Below are 27426 nucleotides of genomic sequence, written 5' to 3'. Positions count from 1 at the left end.
TCAGGCTGCCGCTGCTAGTGGGCAGGGCCGTTCAGCGGCTGGGGTTTCTTTACGCTTTCATTATTTCTAGACCTCATTTTTTATTTCTATACAAGTGAACTATGTTCATATTCCGGACGCTGTTCGGTAAGATTTAATTTGATTTGTGTTAGTGTAAGGGACTTTAAAGATAATTGCGGCTCTGGGTGTTTAAGAGCAAATTCACAAGGGAATATCAGCGCAATGATGGAGGTAGAATTGTCAAGTGCACATCGAAGTCAACAGGTAAGAGAAGGGGCTGAATAACACGCTTCATAGGCGGCCTAACAAATGTGTTTCTGACTCAAGAGAAACGCTTAGACTATAGAAATTGTGTCATAAGCCATTGTTGTTATCCTGTGGTAGGCTGCTTAAAATGTTGCAGTATAGGCAACAGTATAGTAGACAGAAGGGGAGGCTAAGAAACTGCATCATAAAGTTGACTAGGCAACCTGGATTAGGCTATTTTGTGTTATATGGAACAAATTAAATGTAGCATAAATAAAGCCTATAAAATAAATGTGGATTGAAATGATTTTAAAAGGCATAGAATCTCACTTTTTCCAACATTTGCTTGTTGTGAACCGTTTCTCATAAATCTGTAGAAAAATCTGCAAAGTCATTGGACAGCCTCATACTTAAGTTCTTTACCACAGCTGTAGCCTATAACACAGTTTCAACCTGTTTCATAAAGATTCAAATCCACGTTTAAGGTTGAATTTCGAAAGCAGGACGTCTTTGAATTGGTCAGAAAAAAAACATTTTATACATCTGATTCTACCCCAAAAATGCCATCCAGTTTATTGTTTGTCGAGAGCCCCCTCCGGGACTGTGGTGGTACCCTGTAGCGTGTGATCTCTGTATCGATGGCATATCATCATCAGTGGCCACCTTCGCTCAGTCCACTAGGTCCACAATTGTAGGCAGTCTCATAGAGGAATGTTTGTTTATAAAAGCTTATGTTTTGAAGTTCTTTGAATGAAATATATTAAAGGAAAAGATTGGCAAAGATAAATGTATCTTGATACAACTACAATATACTCCAAAGATGTATCAAGCAAAAATATTTTTGCAAAGCATTGTATTCAGATAAACATTCTCAGTAAATGTAACAGCCATTTTACTTGCTATAACTGTGATATATGGTTGAATGCACTGACTTTAAGTTGCTGCTAAAATGGCCAAAATGAAATGTGCTAAAGAACCTGCAAAGCACAGTGGGTATTGTTATAATAAGGGGTGGAGCTCATAAGACTAGTGGCCAGTTTGCTTTGCATGTGTTCATTTTAACGTTTACATGTTGGTAATTTAGCAGACAATCTTAATACAACATAGTGCTATTAGATTTCCTATACCAAAGCAGCAAATTTGGGGTGATAGAGGGCCACAAAATTGTGAACTGCTATAAAAAATACAATTTACAGCTCTTGAATGTATCTTGTTACAAAATACATTGGTTTGTAGTTCAGGCCAGCGAAATACAAATGACAAAATACTCAAAGTAATTGAAATACATGCAACAGCAATACTGCCAATCTCTGATTATAGGCCTACTGCACTTTATCAAGCTGAGTTGTATGATATAGTTGGACCTTGTAGGTGGATGAACAGCTCTCTTGTTATGATGGAATTGGTTGTTGTAAACACATCAATGAAGAGCCACAGTAGTAAATATTACCCTCTTCATTTAAAGGGTGATATAACCTAGGATACTGATGGTGTGAATACAAAGCATATTGTATTATTTTCTATTCTACTTTATTATATTCTACCAAAGTCTTTGATGACTGCTCATGCCATGGGGTGGGGGTTATTAAAGGGGTATCTGCAGCATTCTCCCAACCACTGTTTAGGTAAAAAGGTTAAGGATGGAGCTGGAGACATCTAACCAGTCTCAAATGTATAGACAGAGCTATAGTTGCAAGGAATGACCATCCATTATAATTTTAACCATGTTGTGAGGCTATATGGTGTTTGTTTACATTTACTTTATTTACAAACATTGTAGTAAAATAAGCTTATATTTTGGATTCTAATTGGGTACGACAGTTGAACTAAGCTCATGTCATGAGGCATTTCTAAGTTATATTATAACCTTTTTAATGTCCTGAGTGTATAGATGGTTTGGGCAATAAGGTCAACCGGTCAACACCATTCTGTTTTTTCAAAGTAAGCCTACTAGTAGACCAGCCAACCTATAAAAAGTGCTTGAAAAAGAAGCTTAAAGGTTGTCATTCATGCTAGATCAAACAATAATGCATGGGGTTACTATACACATCTGGCGTTACTATACACAAAGTAAGACCAGATGTCACTTTACATTTAGATTAAGGCCATCTTCAAGATATTCAAGTTAAAATTAGGTGAAAATTGTAATACACTGAGCAAAAATATAAACGCAACATGCAACAACTTCAAAGATGTTACTGAATTACAGCTCATTTAAGGGAATCAGTCAATTGGAATGAATGAATTAGGCCCTAATCTATGGATTTCACATGACTGGGAATACATACACTAATGTTTGGACTCACTTAGAAATGTCCTTGTTTTGAAATAGAAATGCACATTTTTTGTCTATTAAAATAACATCAAATTGATCAGAAATACAGTGTAGACATTGTTAATGTTGTGAATGGCTAGAAAGAGAAAGAGGAGTGGGAGGCCCCAGTGCACAACAGAGCAAGAGTACAAGTACATTAGAGTGTCTACAGTCATGGCCAAAAGTTTTGAGAATGACACAAATATTAATTTTCACAGTCTGCTGCCTCAGTTTGTATAATGGCAATTTGCATATACTCCAGAATGTTATGAAGGGTGATCAGATGAATTGCAATTAATTGCAAAGTCCCTCTTTGCCATGCAAATTAACTGAATCCCCAAAAAACATCTCCACTGCATTTCAGCCCTGCCACAAAAGGACCAGCTGACATCATGTCAGGGATTCTCTCATTAACACAGGTGTGAGTGTTGATGAGGACAAGGCTGGAGATCACTCTGTCATGCTGATTGAGGTCGAATAACAGACTGGAAGCTTCAAAAGGAGGGTGGTGCTTGGAAACATTGTTCTTCCTCTGTCAACCATGCTTACCTGCAAGGAAACACGTTCCTTCATCATTGCTATGCACAAAAAGGGCTTCACAGGCAAGGATACTGCTACCATTAAGATTGCACCTAAATCAACCATTTATCAGATCATCAAAAACTTCAAGGAGAGCGGTTCAGGTCGCACAGTACTACATAGAGCAATGCCTAAATGGAACTCTATTCCACATCAAGTAACTGACTCAAGCAGCAAAATTGGATTTTAACAACACAAATATTGGCACAGACACATGCATACACATACACACACATGATAACATACACGCTATACATACACATGGAATAAGTCATGTAGATACAATGCCTTGCAAAAGTATGAATCCCCCTTGGCGTTTTTCCTATTTTGCTGCATTTTATTTGGATTTCATGTAATGGACATACACAACAGAGTCCAAATTGGTGAAGTATGCTTAGGATCATTGTCCTGCTGGAAGGTAAACCTCTGTCCCAGTCTCAAATCTCTGGAAGACTAAAACAGGTTGCCCTCAAGAATTTCCCTGTATTTAGCGCCATCCATCATTCCTTCAATTCTGACCAGTTTCCCAGTCCCTGCCGATGAAAAACATTGGTGTTCTCGGTGTGATGGTGTTCTCGTGTGATGAGAGGTGTTGGGTTTAAGCCAGATATAGCATTTTCCTTGATGGCCAAAAAGCTCAATTTTAGTCTCATCTGACCAGAGTACCTTCTTCCATATGTTTGAAAAGTCTCCCACATGCCTTTTGGAGAACACCTACCGTGTTTGCTTATTTTTTCCTTTAAGCAATGGCTTTTTTTCTGGCAACTTTTCCGTAAAGCCAAGCTCAAATCCAAATCAAATCAAATTTTATTTGTCACATACACATGGTTAGCAGATGTTAATGCGAGTGTAGCGAAATGCTTGTGCTTCAAGTTCCGACAATGCAGTAATAACCAACAACTAACAATTCCAAAACTACTGTTTTATACACACAAGTGTAAGGGGAAAAGAATATGTACATAAAGATATATGAATGAGTGATGGTACAGAGCGGCATAGGCAAGATGCAGTAGATTGTATCGAGTACAGTATATACATATGAGATGAGTATGTAAACAAAGTGGCATAGTTAAAGTGGCTAGTGATACATGTATTACATAAAGATGCAGTAGATGATATAGAGTACAGTATATACGTATACATATGAGATTAATAATGTAGGGTATGTAAACATTATATTAGGTAGCATTGTTTAAAGTGGCTAGTGATATATTTTACATCATTTCCCATCCATTCCCAATTCCCAAGCTCTTTGGAGTGTATGGCGTAAAGTGGTCCTATGAACAGACACTCCAATCTTCACTGTGGAGCTTTGCAGCTCCTTCACGGTTATCTTTGGTATTTTTGTTGCCTCTCTGATTAATGCCCTCCTTGCCTGGTCTGTGAGTTTTGGTAGGCGGCCCTCTCTTGGCAGGTTTGTTGTGGTGCCATATTCTTAAATTTGTTTATTAATGGATTTAATGGTGCACCGTGGGATGGTCAAAGTTTCTGATATTTTTTAAACCCAACATTGATCTGTACTTCTCCACAACTTTCTCCCTGAACAGTTTGGAGAGCTCCTTGGTCTTCACGGTGCAGCTTGCTTGATGGTGCCCCTTGCAGACTGTCACGTAGAGTAGGCCAGATGGCTAAACTGGATAACCTAACCTCTATAAAAATAAAAAGATGGCGGAACCGCAAAAGTTCTTCTGTGCAAAGGTGTTTATTTACAAGTGATTCCGGAACAGAAAATAACAGTACTGCCATCAACGTCTACCTTATGGGACAGCTTAACAACAATGCTGCCCCATCCACAGCTCAATCCAAAAAAAATCCCCCTTAGAGACTGGAGAGAGGCTCCTTTTGTAGGGCTAGCCCCTCCCCTCAGAACAATTAACCCTAATTAATTAATCAATTAACAATACAAACCTACATTTTCCATGAACTAAACATACTAAAGGATATACATTGCAACACGGTTTTAAACAATATCACAACATAACATTTACAACATTACATCATTACTGACAATATCTTTCAATATGCCCATATGCATTAATGAGCCATTTGGGACAGGCACTATAAAGCCAACCCAATTCCCTTAGCTCTGGTCCTTTTCCAGCATACCCAAAAGCTACAGAGATGGAGAGAGAGGAACAGAACAAACAAACAAACAATGCGCTCATCCACAACATTGATAAGTATAATAATTATTGTATCTCTCAAATATGAACATTGACAAGTGTGAAATGCATGCACCAAGACAGAAGTTAAATTGTGTGTCGACCCACATTGTTAACTTATGGTATAATGGCGCAGGGAGGAGTGATGAATATGTGTGTGCGTTAAAGAACCAAATGCTGCCCGCGGCCAGTGACGGACTTCTACGTCACACAGACTCTGGGGCCTTTCAGAACAGGTGTATATTTACTGAGATCATGTGACAGATCATGTGACACTTTGATTTCACACAGGTGGACTTTATTTAACGAATTATGTGACTTCTGAAGGTAATTGGTTGCACCATATCTTATTTTGGGGCTTCATAGCAAAGGGGGTGAATACATACAGTGGGGATTCGGTGGGATTCGAGATGGTCAGTGACCTGTTTGTTGACTTGGCTTTCGAAGACCTTAGATAGGCAGGGCAGGATATATATATAGGTCTGTAATAGTTTGGGTCCAGGGTGTCTCCCCCTTTGAAGAGGGGGATGACTGCGGCAGCTTTCCAATCCTTGGGGATCTCAGACGATATGAAAGAGAGGTTGAACAGGCTGGTAATAGGGGTTGCGACAATGGCGGCGGATAGTTTCAGAAATAGAGGGTCCAGATTGTCAAGCCCAGCTGATTTGTACGGGTCCAGGTTTTGCAGCTCTTTCAGAACATCTGCTATCTGGATTTGGGTAAAGGAGAACCTGGAGAGGCTTGGGCGAGTACCTGCGGGGGGGGGGGGGTGGAGCTGTTGACCGAGGTTGGAGTAGCCAGGCGGAAGGCATGGCCAGCCGTTGAGAAATGCTTGTTGAAGTTTTCGATAATCATGGATTTATCGGTGGTGACCGTGTTACCTAGCCTCAGTGCAGTGGGCAGCTGGGAGAAGGTGCTCTTGTTCTCCATGGACTTCACAGTGTCCCAGAACTTTTTGGAGTTGGAGCTACAGGTTGCAAATTTCTGCCTGAAGAAGCTGGCCTTAGCTTTCCTGACTGACTGCGTGTATTGGTTCCTGACTTCCCTGAACAGTTGCATATCGCGGGGACTATTCGAAAGCTATTGCAGTCCGCCACAGGATGTTTTTGTGCTGGTCGAGGTCAGTCAGGTCTGGAGTGAACCAAGGGCTATATCTGTTCTTAGTTCTGCATTTTTTGAACGGAGCATGCTTATCTAAAATGGTGAGGAAGTTACTTTTAAAGAATGACCAGGCATCCTCAACTGACGGGATGAGGTCAATGTCCTTCCAGGATACCCGGGCCAGGTCGATTAGAAAGGCTTGCTCACAGAAGTGTTTTAGGGAGCGTTTGACAGTGATGAGGGGTGGTCGTTTGACTGCGGCTCCGTAGGGGATACAGGCAATGAGGCAGTGATCCCTGAGATCCTGGTTGAAGACAGCGGAGATGTATTTGGAGGGCCAGTTGGTCAGGATGACTTCTATGAGGGCAAGGACATCAGGGTTAGCAGAGTGTGCTAAAGCAGTGAGTAAAACAAACTTAGGGAGGAGGCTTCTGATGTTGACATGCATGAAACCAAGGCTTTTTCGATCACAGAAGTCAACAAATGAGGGTGCCTGGGGACATGCAGGGCCTGGGTTTACCTCCATATCACCCGCAGAACAGAGGAGGAGTAGTATGAGGGTGCAGCTAAAAGCTATCAAAACTGGTCGCCTAGAGCATTGGGGACAGAGAATAAAAGGAGCAGATTTCTGGGCATGGTAGAATATATTCAGGGCATAATGCGCAGACAGGTATGGTGAGGTGCGGGTACAGCGGAGGTAGGCCCAGGCACTGGGTGATAAGAGAGGTTGTATCTCTGGACATGCTGGTTGTAATGGGTGAGGTCACCGCATGTGTGGGAGGGGGTATGAAGAGTGGAACTAGGGGCTCCGTTGTAAACTAAAACAATGATAACTAACCTGAACAACAGTATACAAGGCATATTGACATTTGAGAGAGACATACAGCGAGGCATAGAGTAATCACAGGTGTTGAATTGGGAGAGCTAGCTAAAACAGTAGGTGAGACAACAACAGCTAATCAGCTAGCACAACAACAGCAGGTAAAATGGCGTTGACTAGGCAGGGAGGGTCGGATTAACTACACACAGAGCCTGAGTGCAGCTGGGGCCGACAGATAAAACATAAACAAGCAGAATGGAGTACCGTGATTAATGGACAGTCCAGCATGCATCAGCTATGTAGCCAAGTGATCAGTGTCCAGGGGGCAGCGGTGGATGGGCAGGGAAGCTAGACTGGCGAGTATTATCCAGGTTAAAAAAACTGGCTGGCTGTGCAGAAGGTAAAAGCCTCTAGCAGTGGCTAACAATGACTAAATAGCTTGTAGCTAGTTAGCTGGTTAGCTCCTGGAGGTTCTTGAATGTGTTCTGAAAATTAAAAATAATAGCGATTCCGTATCACATTGGGTGAGGCAGGTTACCGGAAGGTATAATCGAATTAAAAATCGAAAAGAGATTGAAAATAAATATGGGTCCAGTGAGTGGTTGGGACGCGGCGATTCAGACAGTTAGCAGGCCTGTGCTAACAAGCTAACAGTTAGTAGGCCGGGGCTAAACAAGGTAGCAGTTAGCGGACCGGGGCTAAACAAGCTAGCAGTTAGCAGGCCGAATTAGCAAGCAAGGAGATAGCAAGGAGATAGCAAGGGCTAGAAAGTTAGCCTTTGGGGGACATCGCGATGGGGTGAGTCTGTTTATGCCTCTTCATGCAGTGACATCGATAGACCGGTCGTGGGTCCGGATATTGTAGCCCAGGAGTATGCTTCGGTGGTAGCACAGGAGCTCTGGCCGGGCTAGCTTCAAGCTAAGTGGATGGAAACGCTAGCCATGAGTAATCATCCGGGGTTGCGGTTAGCTAGTTGTGAAGATCCAGCTGAAAATGTTCCGTTTGCGGTGGGAATCCAGTGGGAATCCGGGGATAAAAAATAATAGGTCCGTTATGCTCTGGTTAGAGTCGCGTTGTTCGAACTGGCGAGAGCTTTCCGAGCTAGAGGTTAGCTGATGACCGGTCAGCTGATGACCGGTTAGCTGATGACCGCTAGCAATGGTTTGCTGACTGATAGCTGGTAGTTAGCTGGCTAGCTTCAGTTGAGGGGTTCCGGATCCGAAGTAAATATAAATACTTTAGAAAAAAAGCAGATACGCGCTACATTGGGTGAGGCGGGTTGCAGGAGAGTATTTAGAAGTTGATGTTTAGCAAAATGTTTTAAAAGATATGCGGAGAAAAATATGTTTAAAAAACGATATATACAAGGGACACGACACAACAAGACGTCTGACTACTACGCCATCTTGGATGCAAGAGGGTGCTTTTGAAAAAGAAACCTAGGTCTCTGTGTTCTCTGTTAAAATACAATTCTAACCATCTACACGCAGCCTGGTCCAGGCCAATTGACGAAAGCCTCTGAATAAGTAATGAGTGAGCTACAGTATTGAAGGCTTTAGACAAGTCAATGTTTGCAAAGGTTCATACTGTATCTAGCTACTTCTGCTCACAGAATGAATAGCAGGAATTGGTTCTGGGTTCCGAAATTAGTTGAAACTAAGCCTGAAACTAGACTGCACGTGCCATGTCTGTTTTTCTCATTTATATTATCTGCTGCTGAAATGAACCCATAGTAATCAATGAGACTTGCTACACTGGCCACAGAAATCAACACATCAGTGAATTTTTGTTTGTATTATTATTTTTTAACTCTCTGGGATATGTGGGATGGTAGTGTCCCACCTCGCCAACAGCCAGTTTAAGTGGATGGCGCCAAATTCAAAACAAAAAAAATCTCATAATTAAAATTCCTCATGCATACAAGTATTTTACACCATTTTAAAGATAACATTCTCGTTAATCCAGCCACAGTGTCTGATTTCAGAAATGCTTTACAGCGAAAGCACCACAAACGATTATGTTAGGTCACCACCAACTCACAGAAAAACACAGCCATTTTTCCAGCCAGAGAGGAGTCACAAAAAGCACAGATAGAGATCAAATTAATCACTAACCTTTGATGATCTTCATCAGATGACACTCACAGGACTTCATGTTACACAATACATATATGTTTTGTTCGATAAAGTGCCTATCTATATTAAAAAAATCTAATTTTATATTGGCACATTACATTCAGTAGTTCTAAAACATGCGGTGATTGTGCAGAGAGCCACATCAATTCACAGAAATACTCATCATAAAGGTTGATGAAAATACAAGTGTTATACATGGAATTCGAGATATACTTCTTCTTAATGCAACCGATGTGTCAGATTTCAAAATACCTTCACGGAAAAAGCAAACCATGCAATAATCTGAGTATAGTGTTCAGACAACAAAGCAGCCAAAAAGATATCTGCCATATTGTTATAAATATTCACTTACCTTTGATGATCGTCATCAGAATGCACTCCCAGGAATCCCAGTTCCACGATAAATGTTTGATTTGTTCGATAATGTCCATCATTTATGTCAAAATAGCTTCTTTTGTTCGCGCGTTTGTTAAACAAATCCAACGCGCATTCAGGTCCAGCAGAACTTTGGACGGAAAGTTCAAAAAGTTATATTACAGCCCGTAAAAACTTGTCAAACTAAGTATATAATCAATCTTTAGGATGTTTTTATCATAAATGTTCAATAATCTTGGAGAATTCCTGTCTGTAGAAAAGCAATGGAACGAGAGCTAACTCTCTCGTGACTACGCCTCAGAGCCTGTGGCACTCTGCCAGACACCTGGCTCAATTAGTTCTCATTCACCCCCACTTCACAGTAGAAGCGTCAAACAAAGTTCTAAAGACTGTTGACATCTAGTGGATGCCATAGGAAGTGCAATATGACCCCATTTACACTGTATATTGGAATGGCAAAGAGTTGAAATCGACCAACCTCAGATTTCCCACTTCCTGTTTGAATTTCTTCTCAGGTTTTCACCTGCCATATGAGTTCTGATATACTCACAGGCATTATTCAAACCGTTTTAGAAACTTCAGAGTGTTTTCTATCCAATACTAATAATGATATGCATATATTAGCAACTTGGACTGAGGAGCAGGCAGTTTACTCTGGGCACCTTTCATCCAAGCAACTCAATACTGCCCCTGCAGTTGATTGCAAAGTCAACTTAGTGTATGTCAACTTCTGACCCACTGGAATTGTGATACAGTGAATTATAAGTGAAGTAATCTGTCTGTAAACAATTGTTGGGAAAATTACTTGTGTCATGCACAAAGTAGATGTCCTAACCGACTTGCCAAAACGTTAACAAGAAATTTTTAACAAGACATTTGTTGTTGAAAACAAGTTTTAATGACTCCAACATATGTGCATTTAAACTTTCGACTTCAGCTGTATCTACCTAAATTACCCCATTCCCTTGCACAATGACTCGGTACCTGTACTAATTTTAATATAGCCAAGTCATTGTTACTCATTCTGCATCTATTATTACATGTTTTACTTTTCCATTTTTTCTAAAAAAAATGTTTCTCTGCATTGGTGGGAAAGACCCATAAGTAAGCGTTTCACTGTTAGTCCACACTTGTTGTTTACGAAGCATGTGACAAATACAAATTGATTTTACAAGAGCATCTGCCAACTGACTAAAATGTGAAATGAATGGCCTCTAGTATAGAAAGAGATGTGGATCTGAGTGTCTGCAATTAACTTGCAAGATCTTGCATGCTCAATGTGTAAATTTATGTTTTTAAACGGTAGTACTTTGTGTTTTATGTTGTAAATGTGTTTTTGCATGACATTTTGTGCTGCTATTTTGGACAGGTCAGAGATTTTTAATCTCAATGAGACTAACCTGGTAAAATCAAGTTAACATTTTAAACATTAAAATAAAGATCAGCCTGAGATTGGCCTCTAATCAGGCTGCTTTATCAGGTTCCAATGCTGGCTGATTGATAGGCCTGCTAATATAACCATGCATGTAGCTGTGTTCACCTCTCACTTTCTTTTGTTAGTTGATAAACAGGTTTGCGTGGGCCTAAAGTGAAAGCTATATTGTGTAGTAATTTGAGATAAGATTGACAAATGAGCCTTTACCTTACTTTTGTCATGCTCACAGGGCCAGGTGAGTCTCACCCAACTCTCACATTAGTTTTCCCTTCATACTGTTGACCTAGTCAACTGACACCACAAGACATTGTATTTCAAGGTGTTTAGACACATGAAAATGCATTCCATTGTGTTGTGGGATGGTCATGCTGCCATGTTATCTGCACAATCCATACGCTATTCCACACACACACAATACTCTAATGTCAAAGTGGGAAAAAAATTATATGATATCCTTTTAATTAATGAAAAATAAAACACAATTATATATTGATTAGATAAGTATTCACCCCCCTAAGTCAAAGCTCTGTCAATAGCTTGCTAGACAGATTTTTACAAGTCTTGCCATAGATCTTCAAACCGATTTAGGTCAAAACTGTAACTGCCACTCAGGAACATTCAATGTCGTCTTGGTAAGCAACTCCAGTGTATATTTGGCCTTGTGTTTTGGGTTATTTTGCTGCAAAAAATGTGAATTTGTCTCCCAGTTGAAAGCAGACTGAACCAGATTTACCTCTAGGATTTTGCCTGTACTTAGCTCTATTGAGTTTATATTCATCTTAAATATCTCCCATGTCCTTGCCGATGACAAGCATACCCATAACATGATGGAGCCAACACCATGCTTGAAAATATGGAGAGTGGTACTCAGTGATGTGTTGTGTTAGATTTGCCCCAAACATAAGGCTTTGTATTCCGGACAAAAAGTTAATTTCTTTGCCACAGTATTTACCGTATTACTTTAGTGCCTTATTGCAAACAGGTTGCAAGTTTTGGAATATTTTCTATTCTGGACAAGCTTCCTTCTTTGTAATCAATTTGGGTTATAATTGTGGAGGAACTACAATGTTGATTCATCCTCAGTTTTCTCCTATCACAGCCATTAAACTTGAACTGTTTTAAAATCGCCATTGGCCTCATGGTAAAATCCCTGAGCAAAGACCAGGGAGGTTTTCCCATGCCTTGCAAAGGAGGGAACCATTTGGTAGATGGGTAAAAATTTAAGAAAGTGTTTCCCTTTGAGCATGCTGAAGTTATCAATTACGCTTTGGATGGTGTATCAATACACTCAGTCACTACAAAGATTCAAGCGTCCTTCCTAACTCGTTTGCCGGAGAGGAAGGAAACCGCTCAGGGATTTTACCATGAGGCCAATGGTGATTTTAAAACAGTTCGAGTTTAATGACTGACAGGAGAAAACTGAGGATGAATCAACAACATTGTAGTTACTCCACAATACTAACATAAATAGATTACAAAGAAGGAAGCTTGTCCAGAATAAAAAGTATTCCAAAACGTGCAACCTGTTTGCAATAAGGCACTAAAGTAATACAGAAAATAATGTGGCCAAGAAATGAACTTTTTGTCCGGAATACAAAGCCTTATGTTTGGGGCAAATCTAACACAACACGTCACTGAGTACCACTCTCCATATTTTCAAGCATGTTGTTGGCTCCATCATGTTATGGGTATGCTTGTCATTGTCAAGGACGTGGGAGTTTAGGATAAATATCAATTTAATAGAGCTAAGCGCAGGCAAAGTCCTAGAGGTAAGTCTGGTTCAGTCATCTTTCAAACAGTCACTGGGAGACAAATTCACATTTTTTTTGCAGCAAAATAACCCTAAACACAAGGCCAAATATACACTGGAGATGCTTACCAAGACAACATTGAATGTTCCTGAGTGGCAGAGTTACAGTTTTGACCTAAATCGGCTTGAAGATCTATGGCAAGACTTGTAAAAATCTGTCTAGCAAGCTATTGACAGAGCTTTGACTTAGGGGGGTGAATACTTATCTAATCAAGATATAATGGTGTTTTATTTGTCATTAATTAAAAGGGAATCAAAAAGAAATCCCACTTTGACATTAGAGTATTGTGTGTGTGTGTGGATCATTTACAAATCATGACCAATTAAATTAATTTGAATCCAACTTTGTAACATAACAAAATGTGTTAAAAGTAAGGAGCTGTGAATACTTTCTGAAGGCACTGTGTATTTCAAGCAATGTGACAGGTTTACACACTCATTGTTATTCTCTCAAACAGCTTCATGAGGAATGCCTTTCCAACAGTCTTGAAGGAGTTCCCACATATGCCGAACACTTGGCTACTTTTCCTTCACTCTGCGGTCCAACTCATCCTAAACCATCACACTTGGGTTGAGGTTGGGTGGTTGTGCAGGCCAGGTCATCTGATACAGCACTCCATCACTTTCCTTCTTGGTCAAATAGCCCTTACACAGCCTTGAGGTGTGTTGGGTCATTGTCCTGTGGAAAAACAAATGATAGTCCCACTAAGCGCAAACCAGATTGAATGGCGTATTGCTGCAGAATGCTGTGGTAGCCATGCTGGTTAAGTATGTTTTGAATTCCAAATGAAACCCTGATTTACCAGCATTAAAATCCTCTAGATTAACTGAAGTTCTACATGGTTTGCTCGGAATTTGTTTAGAGTACCGTATACTGCCATCCACTTGGTATAAATCCATAGTAAATCCCATTACCAAATCATAAAAAAATTACCAGAGAGTGCCACTGAACTGGGGAGGCATAAGTTTACTAGGTACAGTCGATAAATTATAGTCATCCATCCTCAACAGTAGGTTAATGCATCTATCATTACGTGTTTTACTTTTCCATTTTTTTCTATAAAAAAAATTCTCTGCATTCTTGGGAAGGACCCATAAGTAAGCTTTTCACTGTTAGTTCACACCTGTTGTTTACGAAGCATGTGACAAATGCAAATTGATGTGATAAGAGCATCTGCCAACTGACTAAAACGTGAAATGAATGGCCTTTGGTTTAGAGAGAAAAGTGGATCTGAGTGTCTGCAATGAATTTTGCCTGCTCAATGTGTAAATGTATGTTTTTAATCATTAGTACTTTATGTTTTATGTTGTAAATGTGTTTTTGCATGACATTTTGTGTGTTGCTATTTTGGCCAGGTCAGAGATTTTTAATCTCCATGAGACTAACCTGGTAAAATAAGTATAACATTTTAAACATTAAAATAAAGATCAGCCTAAGATTGACCTCTAATCAGGCTGCTTTATCAGGTTCCAATGCTGGCTGATTGATAGGCCTGCTAATATAACTCTACCTGTAGCTGTGTTCACCTCTCCCTTTCTTTTGTTAGTTGATAAACGGGTGTGCGTGGGCCTGAAATGAAAGCTGTATTGTGTAGTCGACTGAGATAAGATTGACAAATGAGCCTTTACCTTACTTTTGTCATGCTCACAGGGCCAGGTGAGTCTCACCCAACTGTCACATTAGTTTTCCTTTCATACCGTTGACCGTGTCAACTGACACCACAAGACATTGTATTTCAAGGCGTTTAGACACATGAAAATGCATTCCATTGTGTTGTGGGATGGTCATGCTGCCATGTTATCTGCACAATCCACACGCTAAACAGGAAAGTGCACATGCAGTTACATCACCCTCTCTGCTGTAATCTTTTCCCAGGTGGTGAAAGGTGGTGTGGTTCTAAGTAGTTTTCAGAGGGCCAGACCGTCACTGCAACAGAGTACATATTAAACTGGAGACAGAGTTTCAATTACATTTTGGCACAATACTTTTTATTTATTTTTATTTCACCTTTATTTAACCAGGTAGGCTAGTTGAGAACAAGTTCTCATTTGCAACTGCGACCTGGCCAAGATAAAGCGTAGCAATTCGACACATACAACACAGAGTTACACATGGAATAAACAAAACATACAGTCAATAAAACAGTAGAACAAAATAAAACAAAAAGTCTATATACAGTGAGTGCATCATACTACAGTGCCTTCAGAAGGTATTCACACCAATTTACTTTTTCCACATTTTGTTGTGTTACACCCTGAATTTAAAATAGATTACATTCAGATTTTGTGTCACTGATCTCCACACAATACCCCATAATGTCAAAGTGGAATTTTTGTGTTTTGATTATTTTTACAAATTAATAAAAATCTGAAAAGATGTAATGTCTTGAGTCAAGTATTTAAACCCTTTTGTTATGGCAAACCTAAATACATTCAGGGGTAGAAAAAGGTGCTTGATAAGTGTCATAATAAGTTGCATGGACTCAGTCTGTGTGCAATAATAGGGGTTAACATGCTTTTTGAATGACTACCCGATCTCTGCACCACACACACACACAATTATGTTATGTCCCTCAGTCTAGTATTGAATTTCAAGCAGAGATTTAACCACAAAGACCGGGGAGGTTTTCCCATGCCTTGCAAAGAAGGGAACCATTTGGTAGATGGGTAAAAATTTAAGAAAGCGTTTCCCTTTGAGCATGCTGAAGTTATCAATTACGCTTTGGATGGTGTATCAATACACTCAGTCGCTACAAAGATGCAGGCGTCCTTCCTAACTCGTTTGCCAGAGAGGAAGGAAACGGCTCAGGGATTTTACCATGAGGCCAATGGTGATTTTAAAACAGTTTGAGTTTAATGACTGATAGGAGAAAACTGAGGATGAATCAACAACATTGTAGTTACTCCACAATACTAACATAAATAGATTACAAAGAAGGAAGCTTGTCGAGAATAAGAAGATTCCAAAACTTGCAACCTGTTTGCAATAAGGCACTAAAGTAATACAGAAAATAATGTGGCCAAGAAATTAACTTTTTGTCCGGGATACAAAGCCTTATGTTTGGGGCAAATCTAACACAACACATCACTGAGTACCACTCTCCATATTTTCAAGCATGTTGTTGGCTCCATCATGTTATGGGTATGCTTGTCATTGGCAAGGACGTGGGAGTTTAGGATAAATATCAATTTAATAGAGCTAAGCGCAGGCAAAATCCTAGAGGTCAATCTGGTTCAGTCTGCTTTCAAACAGTCACTGGGAGACAAATTCACCTTTTTTTGCAGCAAAATAACCCAAAACACAAGGCCAAATATACACTGGAGTTGCTTACCAAGACGACATTGAATGTTCCTGAGTGGCAGAGTTACAGTTTTGACCTAAATCGGCTTGAAGATCTATGGCAAGACTTGTAAAAATCTGTCTAGCAAGCTATTGACAGAGCTTTGACTCAGGGGGTTGAATACTTATATAATCAAGATATAATTGTGTTTTATTTTTCATTAATTAAAAGGAAATCAAAAGGAAATTTGACATTACAGAGCATTGTGTGTGTAACGATTTTTGTCGGTGGAAGGAGAGGAGGACCAAAGTGCAGCGTGGTACATATCCATAATACTTTTAATTAAGAATGAATACACGAACAAAAACAACAAAATGATAAACAAAAGTTTTGACAGGTGCCACAAACACTAACCAGAAAATAATCACCCACAACTCAAAATGGGAAAACATGCTACCTAAATATGGCTCTCAATCAGAGACAACGATAGACAGCTGCCTCTGTTTGAGAACAATACCAGGCCAAACACATAGAAAAAGAAAACCTAGACCTACAACAGAATGCCCACCCACATCACACTTTGACCAAACTAAAAATAGAAACCTACACAGCAATCTACGGTCAGGGCGTGACATTTACAAAAAATGACCAATTCAATTAATTTTTATCCAACTATGTAACATAACAAATTGTGTAAAATGTAACAGCTGTGAATACTTTCTGAAGGTACTGTGTATTTCAAGCAATGTGACAGCTTTACACAATCATTGGCATTCTCTCAAACAGCTTCATGAGGAATGCTTTTCCAACAGTCTTGAAGGAGTTCCCACATATGCCAAGCACTTGTTGGCTACTTTTTCTTCACTCTGCGGTCCAACTCATCTCAAACCATCACTTGGGTTGAGGTCGGGTGGTTGTGCAGGCTAGGTCATCTGATGCAGCACTCCATCACTCTCCTTCTTTGTCAAATAGCCCTTACACAGCCTTGAGGTGTGTTGGGTCATTGTCCTGTTGAAAACGAATTATAGTCCCACTAAGCTCAAACCAGATGGGATGGCGTATCACAGCAGAATGCTGTGGTAGCCATGCTGGTTAAGTGTGCCTTGAATTCCAAATAAATCACTGATTTACCAGCAAAATCACCCCCAAACTATCACACCTTCTCCTCAATGCTTCATGGTGGGAACCACACAACAGTTCACCTACTCTGCATCTCACAAAGACACAGTGATTGGAACCAAAAATCTCAAATTTGGCCTCATCAGACCACAGGACAGATTTCTACCAGTATAATGTCCATTGCTAGTGTTTCTTGGCCCAAGAAAGTCTCTTATTATTATTGGTGTCCTTTAGAAGTGGTTTCTTTGTAGCAATTTGACCATTAAGGTCTGATTCACACAGTCTCTGAACTGTCAATGTTCAGATGTGTCTGTTACTTGAACTTTGTGAAGTGTTTATGTGGGCTGCAATCTGAGGTGCAGCCCACATGAACATATCCTCTGCAACAGATGTAACTCTGGGTCTTCCTTTCCTGAGAGACAGTTTCATCATAACACTTGATGGTTTTTGAAACTACACTTTAAGAAACTTTCAAAGTTCTTGAAATTTTCCACATTGACTGACCTTCATGTCTTAAAGTAATGATTTACTGTCATTGCTCTTTGCATATTTGAGCTGTTCTTGCCATAGTATGGACTTTTCTGTATACCACTCCTACCTTGTCACAACACAACTGATTGGCTCAAACACATTAGGAAGGAAAGAATATTCCACAAATTAACTTTTAACAAGGCACACCTGTTAATTGAAATGCATTCCAGGTGACTACCTCATGGAGCTTATTGAGAGAATGCCGACAGTGTGCAAAGCTGTCATCAAGGCAAAGGGTGACTACTTTGAAGAATCTCAAATATAAAATATATTTTGATTTGTTTAATACATTTTTGGTTACTACATGAATATTTCATAGTTTTGATGTTTTCACTATTAATCAACAATGTAGAAAATAGTACAAATACAGAAAAACCCTGGAATGAGTAGGTGTGTCCAAAGTTTTGACTGGTACTCTATATATATTTTAAATACAGCGTTGATGTTTTCTGGTTATTTTTGTCAAATAGCTATAATAAAATGTATTTTAACTCCCAGTGTCAGTTATTGCTAATGTCTTCCTTCACATTGTCATACACATGTAGTTTAATTATGCATGTATGGATATTGAAAAATAGTGAGGAATCAAAATGTGACACCTGAAAGATGTGTATTTGTATTTGTATTTGTATTTATAGTGGATCCCCATTAGCTGCTGCCAAAGCAGCAGCTACTCTTCCTGGGGTCCAGCAAATTAAGGCAGTTTATACAATTTTAAAACATTGCAATACATTCACAGATTTCACAACACACTGTGTGCCCTCAGGCCCCTACTCCACCACTACCACATATCTACAGTACTAAATCCATGTGTTGCAATGCCTGATAGTGTCTGATATTCCATTTATGTCTGTAACCCATTCACTCATGTAACTTTAAAGGGGAAAACAGAAGTTGCTACATCCATTTTAGGTCTTAAAAATTAATAATATGTACCCATAGATTTTTGAAGAATATAACTTTTTTATAAATGCCTCGAGCTTAGTTTAACTATCATACCCCACCAGAACCCAAAATATAAGCTTGTTTTACGCCAATGATTTTAAACAAACACTGTTTTGCCTCAAAACATAGTTACAACTATAATGATTATATCATATATAGATGGTAAGTCCTTGCATCCAAAGCTCTGTCTGAATTTGAGAGTGATTACATTTCTCCAGCCCCATCCATCAGCTTTTTACCCAAACAGTGGCATGGAGAACGCTTTGTTATTGTTTCAACTGCTGATTGGTCCATTAAAGGAGGCGTGACTCCTGAGAATGGACAGACACATACTCAGTCATTTACTCATGGCCAATTCAAGTTATTACATGCATTTTATTCGGAAATGTCGGTTATTTTATTTAGAAGAGTAGTCCCTGTGACACTGTATGGGGAAAAACCTCTAAAGCTGCCCTGATTTTACACATTAGTAGAAAGACTATAGTGTGACCGCCTAGTCATAAAGCAGGGAATAATCATTCAAAACCTGCCCCAATACAGTGGCAATAACGCTATCACAACAGCCGTCCAGCCATAAATATGAAGTTAATGTCCGATTTTATTGTTTAATGGGGGGTAAAACAACTGATACGGGAGGAAAATGTGTACTTTACCAGAATAGTTTTCTTGTTAAATTATCTACTGAGCCAAAGGGTTGATGTTGGTTGAGTCAAGGTCACTGTCTGTCCTTTTGATCCTCGCCTTGCGTTCCTTTGAAACTCTTTTGTAATGGATGTTTAGCTTGTTACTGAGTCAACACCACACACTCTTGAAGCTTCATGGCCACATAATGAGCTGAATGTGTTTGTGAAAAGAACCATTGATACCCAGAGATAGTTTTGCCGCTTGGACCCAGAACCGAGATGAAGCTTTTTAAGCCAGACATAATTGTCAATGGAAAAATTCATATTTTAGTCCTATGCTTAATCTGGGTCCAGGAAACAGCCCCACAATGTCTGTGGCTCCTACTGTCATCTTGAAAATAATTTAGTTGGGACAAATCTTCAAAAATGTGTGCCTTGCTAGCAGGTGTATTCATCAAATGCATTTTGCATGATGATTGTAGAGGTAAACAGCCTAGAGAGGTTACTGCAACATTCCAGTGGCAGTCCTATGAATGAAACTGCCTCACAGTCCAAACACATGTTTGGCAGTCTACCAGCCAAATATTAGGTGTTATGTTCTTTGTCATAATCATCAAAGTTTAATATTCAGTGTAAAAATTGTAGACAATATAATATAATAGAAATCTTATGAAACAACCAATGATATAATAACTGTGAGAGATTCTTATATGGGTTCAGGTTTATCAAACAGAACGAATTTGTCTTGTTTCCTATTGGTCAGATTATATTTGGTCCAGTGGCAGCATTTTTCAGGAATAGAAGTCACCCGATTGGACTGAAATTCAAGCCTGCTGAATAATAATTATCAATCATAGAGTATCTCGGCCAATGGCTTATTATTGAGTTGAGCAGCGTCTTTCAGCCACACTGTGTGCTGCTCTCGCATATAGAAACAAAGGCTGATCAAGGACATAAAAAAATGCTGGCTTTGTAAACTGTGCAATATGTATCTATAACTTACTTCATGCATGTAATACTCGTATTTTACTCTGCTCTCTTTAGTGGATCTTGATGGTATTTGGTGGTTTAGCTAGATGCTGGTGTTGAAGGTTGTTGAAATGTACACGTGGGTGTGGAGCCATCCTGCTTTAAGAATGAGGAGAACAGCATGTATTATTCATACATCCTCGTCACACATCTCATCTGATTGAGTTGTGTTATGGCTAAAGGTGGGGGTAAGGGACAGCTGTCCACAGGGGAGGGGAACAGGGGATACAATACGTGGCACAGAGAAGCTTTCTGGGTATTGTTGACACACCTTTTTTGATCCCACTTGTCTGCCTTCTGTTTGTTCGTGATGGGTGAGCATACAACATCCATCTTACGCTTTGTCAAATACGATTACGCTTTGTCAAATACTTCAGGATCCCTGCATTAAAAGTGGTTCTTTAAAGAACCCTGCCTTCAAATCAAATCGCATTTGTCACATGCGCCGAATTCAACAGGTGTAGACGTTACAGTGAAATGCTTACTTACAAGCCCTTAACCAACAATGCAGTTTTAAGAAAATACCAACAACAAAAAAGTAAGAAAGTAGAAGAAAGTAACAAATCATTAAAGAGCAGATAAGAATAGTTGGAGTAGCAGTGGTGTTGGCTGTAGTGTTGTCCTGCTATCCTCCTATCTTAACTCACTATGGTCGTTGTTCTCCTGCCAGGATATGAACTTGATTGACATCCTTTGGAGGCAGGACATTGACCTGGGTGCCGAGCGGGAGGTGTTTGACCTGAGCCTGCGGCAGAAGGAGGATGAGCTGCGCAGGCAGAGGGAACTGGAGGAGGAGAATAGGCTGCACCTGCTGAGGGAGCAGGATAAGGCCTTGCTCGAACAGCTGGAGCTGGACGAGGAGACTGGAGAGTTCATGCCCTGCCTGCTACCCAGTGAACCAGAGCTGCCCAACACAGAGGGAAACCAGGTATCTATCTATCTATCTATCTATCTATCTATCTATCTATCTATCTATCTATCTATCTATCTATCTATCTATCTGTCTGTCTGTCTGTCTGTCTGTCTGTCTGTCTGTCTGTCTGTCTGTCTGTCCGTCCGTCCGTCCGTCCGTCCGTCCGTCCGTCCGTCCGTCCGTCCGTCCGTCCGTCCGTCCGTCCGTCCGTCCGTCCGTCCTTCCTTCCTTCCTTCCTTCCTTCCTTCCTTCCTTCCTTCCTTCCTTCCTTCCTTCCTTCCTTCCTTCCTTCCTTCCTTCCTGCCGGTGCATCGTATAACCAGCCACGCCTCTGTTCTATCCTGCCGGTGCAACGTATAACCAGCCTCTGTTCTGTCCTGCCGGGGATCGTATAACCAGCCTCTGTTCTATCCTGCCGGTGCATCGTATAACCAGCCACGCCTCCGTCCGTCCTTCCTTCCTTCCTTCCTGCCGGTGCATCGTATAACCAGCCACGCCTCTGTTCTATCCTGCCGGTGCAACGTATAACCAGCCTCTGTTCTGTCCTGCCGGGGATCGTATAACCAGCCTCTGTTCTATCCTGCCGGTGCATCGTATAACCAGCCACGCCTCCGTCCGCCCGCCCGTCCGTCCGCCCGTCCGTCCAGAGAGTGGTTCCCCTCTGGAATAGAAAAGAGTAACGAGATTAGAATTTATGCTAGGGAAATGTATGTGTTCTGTGTCTTGTTTTTTTTATATTCATTTTGAGGCTGGTATACAAAAGTATCTATATCCACAGTAAAACGAGTCCTATATCAACAAAACCTGAAAGGCCGCTCAGCAAGGAAGAAGCCACTGCTCCAAAACCACCAAAAAAAGCAAGACTACGGTTTGCAACTGCACATGGGGACAAAGATCGTACTTTTTGGAGAAATATCTTCTGATCTGATGAAACAAAAATAAAACTGTTTGGCCGTAATACCATCGTTATGTTTGGAGGAAAAAGGGGAGGCTTGCAAGCCGAAGAACATCATCTCAACAGTGAAGCACGGGGGTGGAAGCATCATGTTGTGGGGTTGCTTTGCTGCAGGAGGCTTTTGCTCAATCCTATAGAACATTTGTGGGCAGAAGTGAAAAAGCGTGTGCGAGCAAGCAGACCTACAAATCTGACTCAGTTTCACCAGTTCTGTCAGGAGGAATAGGCAGAAATTCACCCAACTTATTGTGGGAAGCTTGTGGAAGGCTACCCAAAATGTTTGACCCAAGTTAAACAATTTAAAGGCAATTCTACCAAATACTAATGGAGTGTATGTAAACTTCTGACCCACTGTGAATGTGATGAAAGAAATAAAAGCTGAAATAAATCATTCTCTCTACTATTACGTATTTTGACATTTCACATTCTTAAAATAAAGTGGTGATCCTAACTGACCTAAGACAGGGAATGTTAAAGGGATTAAATGTCAGGAATTGTGAAAAACCGAGTTTAAATATATTTGGCTAAGGTGTATGCAAACTTCCGATTTCAACGGTTAATTATGTTCAAAAATAATTCAAATAACTTTATCGCTCATACAGCCAGTAATATATATCTGTGTGTCTGTTTTTGTAGAACACCATTTTTTCCAGAGTGGATGGGGATGCACTTTCATTTGATGAGTGCATGCAGCTTCTCGCAGAGACATTCCCTTTCGTAGAAACCATTGAGGTAAGAGAATACACTACCAATACCTACAAACCAGTAACATAATTCCAATCTGTTTCTCCTCTTATCAATGCATCCCCTCTCATTTCCAGTATATGTCTGTGTATTCTAGCTCCCCCATCCTCCTCCTGCACATATCATGCCCTCCCCTTCCATTGGCAACAGTAGGCCAGATATGCTGACCTCCCAGCAGTCACCTGTGGCCCAGAACCCCATGATCTCTGCTCTGCTGGCCCCCCACAAGGCTCCCATTGCTGTGCCTGCGTCTCTGGAACCAGCCCCTGTGGATGTGGAGCGTGCCTGGATGGAGCTGCTCTCCCTGCCTGAGCTCCAGGTAGGTATGGCACAACGGAACAATTCATAAGGCCACAACAAGCCCTGTTCAGCAAGGTAATGGACACCTAACAACGAGTGGCTGCTGCAGTAGGGTGTGCGAGGACACAGCACAAGCACGCCTTTGTTAGAACAAATTTGAAAAGTAGACTTCCTGATAATTCTCTTTTATTTATGTCCTTTTCTGTTGGCATGATCTTTCTCAAACAGGTATTATTGTGCATCACACTAAATCTACGTACCCCGCATAGGCCTAAATGCAAGAAAATACATTTGCCAACTGAGTTTCTATGTTCTGAAATAGCACGCACATTAGAACTCATTGAACTCAAGTCCAGGAACGTTTACAAGCCGAACAAGCCTTATTGGAATGATGAGTTAAGGGACCTATGATCTGTACACCGCAAGGCTGAGCACTTATTTCTACAGTGTAAAGATAGGAATACAAGATAACATTTTAGAAAGGATTTTAAGAAAAAACAGCATGTGTTTGATTAAAAACTGAGCCTATTCAAACAGAGATATCAGAGGGGGCAGGTATTACACCTTGAGGAGATACAGACAATAAATTCTCAACAGTTCTGGAACCAAATAAGTTAGGACCAAAACGACATAAGAAAATTCCAATGGAAATCAGTGAAGAGCAGGGGGGCTGAAGTTCAATATTACACAGGTACTTAATGAGTGGGAGAAGGGGTTTGCAAGTTTGTTCTCAGGTAATGAAAATGTGGCATATTTTGCGGAAGAATTTTATAAAGACACATGTTCCCTGAAAACTAAACTGGGAAATGGCAGGTAGCGGCAGCAGGTAGCCTAGTGGTTAGAGCATTGGACTAGTAACCCGAAAGGTTTTAATATCGAATCCCCGAGCTGACAAGGTAAAAATCTGTCGTTCTGCCCCTGAACAAGGCAGCTAACCCACTGTTCCTAGGCCGTAATTGAAAATAGGAATTTGTTCTTAACTGACATGCCTAGTTAAATAAAGGAAGAAAATCACAACAACAAAAAAAACACAACGTCAAAGTCAGAACCCTCTTATATACTGTATTGAAATGTCAGAATGATAGTAGAGAGAATAATTTACTTCAGCTTTCATTTCTTTCATCACATTCCCAGTGGGTCAGAAGTTTACAAACACTATATTAGTATTTGGTAGCATTGCCTTTGAATTGTTTAACTTGGGCCAAATGTTCCAGGTAGCCTTCCAGAAGCTTCCCACAATTAGTTGGGTGTAACTGGTGTAACTGAGTCAGGTTTCTAGGCCTCCTTGCTCGCACATGCTTTTTCAGTTCTGCCCACACATTTTCTATAGAATTGAGGTCAGGGCTTTGTGATGGCCACTCCAATACCTTGACTTTGTTGTCCTTAAGCCATTTTGCCACAACTTTGGAAGTATGCTTGAGGTCATTGTTCATTTGGAAGACCCATTTGCAACCAAGCTTTAACTTCCTGACTGATGTCTTGAGATGTTGTTCAATATATCCACATAATTTTCCGTCCTCTTGATGCCATCTATTTTGTGAAGTGCACCAGTCCCTCCTGCAGCAAAGCACCCCCAGAACATGATGCTGCCACCCCCGTGCTTCACGGTTGGGATGGTGTTCCTCAGCTTGCAAGCCTCACTCTTTTTCCTCCAAACATGACGATGGTCATTATGGCCAAACATTTCTATTTTTGTTTCATCAGACCAGATGACATTTCTCCAAAAAGTACAATCTTTGTCCCCATGTGCAGTTGCAAACTGTAATCTGGCTTTTTTATGGCGGTTTTGGAGCAGTGGCTTCATTGAGTGACCTTTCAGGTTATGTCGATATAGGACTCGTTTTACTGTGGATATAGATACTTTTGTACCTGCTTCCTCAAGCATCTTCACAGGGTCCTTTGCTGTTGTTCTGGGATTGATTTACTCGGTGTGTACAATAGCCAGTATACAAACATGAAGAACACCTTCCTAATTGTGAGTTGCACCCGCCCTTTTGCCCTCAGAACAACCTCAATGCATCGGGGCATGGACTCTACAAGATGTTGAAAGCGTTCCACAGGGATGCTGGCCCATGTTGTGTCAAGTTGGCTGAATGTCAACTGGCGATTTGACACATAGAAAATGTCATTCATTCATTAATTGTATTAATTCACTCTGTGATCAAGTTTCACTGAATAGGGTTTTCATACTTGCTATGGAGCTGTATATAGTTCCACCACGGGATAGCACGTATCTAAATATAAAGCTATTTCAGCCATGACTGTACATAGTCTTGAACTACAATGGCAATGCTATCCAATTTTAGATAGTCATTTTACCCATTGTTTATAAGGGTTGCCCACTAGAGATGACAAGTCTTTTGTTTTTCACTATGATAATGAAGACATGAAATAAAATATTTTACACAGTATATTTAGGTCACTGACTGTTTTCTAATTCTTTGATTTCCTCTATTTTCAACAGCAGAACTTAAAAATGCAAGTGTCAGATATCCTGGATCAGAATGGCTATACCAGCACAAGCATGCCCCTAGAGGTGCAGGACCCTAACTACAGCTTCTACTTGCCTGAGCTCCCAGGCTTGGTCACAAACATTGATACTACACCACCTGTCCTACTCATCAACAACTTCAAAGGGATGGTTCCCCCTGACAACCTCAACCAAATGACTCTGAAACCCCCAGAGCTCAACACAACCTACACCACAGACAGCCTCTGTAAGCTGTTCTACACTGACCACTCAAACACAAAACCAAGCTCCCCCATGTTATCCTATACTTCCAATGAGGCGGAGAAGGAGGTGAGACACAAACCACTGGAACCGTCAGAAATACATGTCCCCCAATTTTCCCTGACAGATGGACACAGGACTGCTACAGAGTTCCCCGACTCTGACTCCGGTCTGTCAATGGACAATGTCAGCTCGCCTATGAAATCCCATCAGGACGATAGTTCTATGGGATACAGCGACTCAGACCTGGAGGAGATGGACAGCAACCGGTCCGAGTACAGAGAGATGTTCTCACTGTCTCTCCATGGAGAGGAACAACAGTCCTCCCCTTACAACACTGGTCCAGTATCCCATTTTCCGGCAGACAGCCTACCCTACCCAAAGAGTGAGCTCATAGAGGGCAACGGCCATAACCAGCGCCCATTCACCAAAGACAAGTCGAGAAGACGCTCTGCGGGCTACCAGTCCCGTCTGTCCAGAGACGAACAGCGGGCCAAGGCCCTGGGGATCCCCTTTGCTGTGGAGCTCATTATCAACCTGCCCGTGGACGACTTCAATGAGCTCATGTCCAAGCACCAGCTTAACGAGGTCCAGCTGGTCCTGATCCGAGACATCCGCCGACGGGGAAAGAACAAGGTGGCAGCCCAGAACTGCCGCAAGCGCAAGATGGAGAGCATCTCAGGCCTGGAGGGGGAGCTTGAAGCACTGTGCGAGAAGAAGGCACACTTACTCAGGGAGAGTGCCCAGAGGAACGGCAGTCTGAGGGAGCTAAAGGAGCAGCTGGGGAGTCTGTACCTGGAGGTGTTCAGTCGGCTGAGAGATGAGGAGGGGAAGCCCTACTCTCCCAGTGACTACTCTCTCCAGCAGACCTCCGATGGCAGCATGTTCCTTGTGCCTCGTGTTAAAAAGACACTCAAGGGTGAAGACAAATAGTCTCTTCCATTGAACTGTTTTCATTACTTTTGTTCATACCTACTCTACAAGACTACCATGCTCAAAGTTATATGCTAGACTATCAAAATTATATATGTTGCTTAAGGAGTAGTGAAACAGGAGTGTTATTTTACTTAATTCTACTTGGTTAATGCAATAATATTGTCAATGTTGAAATCTCTCCTTATTTTGTACAGCAATACTTTTTTTTCCTGTAATCATAGCTATGCAAATAGATTTCTACCCTATTTGTAATTGAGACATGATGACATGTGTGTCTGTACAGTTGAAGTCGGAAGTTTACATACACTTAGGTTGGAGTCATTAAAACTTGTTTTTCAACCA

The 27426-nt window shown here is 40.8% G+C and overlaps 1 protein-coding gene across 2 annotated transcripts; it reads left to right on the top strand.

The window, feature by feature from the left end:
• On the top strand, positions 1-27426 carry LOC112232506 (nuclear factor erythroid 2-related factor 2-like). 2 transcript variants are annotated; one of them, XM_024399553.1, is made up of 5 exons: positions 1-264; positions 21176-21433; positions 23010-23105; positions 23215-23436; positions 25885-27426. In XM_024399553.1, the coding sequence occupies exons 1-5, from the start codon at positions 223-225 to the stop codon at positions 27079-27081; spliced, it is 1815 nt and encodes a 604-aa protein (XP_024255321.1). In that variant the 5' UTR covers positions 1-222; the 3' UTR covers positions 27082-27426. The 2 variants fall into 2 exon arrangements, with proteins under 2 accessions (XP_024255321.1, XP_024255320.1); XM_024399552.2 differs by having other exon boundaries at positions 25882-27426.

Source organism: Oncorhynchus tshawytscha, linkage group LG07, assembly GCF_018296145.1.
Source record: "Oncorhynchus tshawytscha isolate Ot180627B linkage group LG07, Otsh_v2.0, whole genome shotgun sequence".
Classification (NCBI taxonomy): domain Eukaryota; kingdom Metazoa; phylum Chordata; class Actinopteri; order Salmoniformes; family Salmonidae; genus Oncorhynchus; species Oncorhynchus tshawytscha.
The sequence above is the reverse complement of the archived record's forward strand: the minus strand, read 5'-3'. Positions and strand labels throughout refer to the sequence as shown.

Excerpts from the sequence above, each read along its gene's own strand:
- LOC112232506 (XM_024399552.2), top strand. The coding sequence starts at position 223 with ATGATGGAGGTAGAATTGTCAAGTGCACATCGAAGTCAACAG. Across the intron at positions 265-21,175 it reads GTGCACATCGAAGTCAACAG|GATATGAACTTGATTGACAT; the intron begins GTAAGAGAAGGG and ends TTCTCCTGCCAG. Across the intron at positions 23,437-25,881 it reads TCTCCCTGCCTGAGCTCCAG|CAGAACTTAAAAATGCAAGT; the intron begins GTAGGTATGGCA and ends TATTTTCAACAG.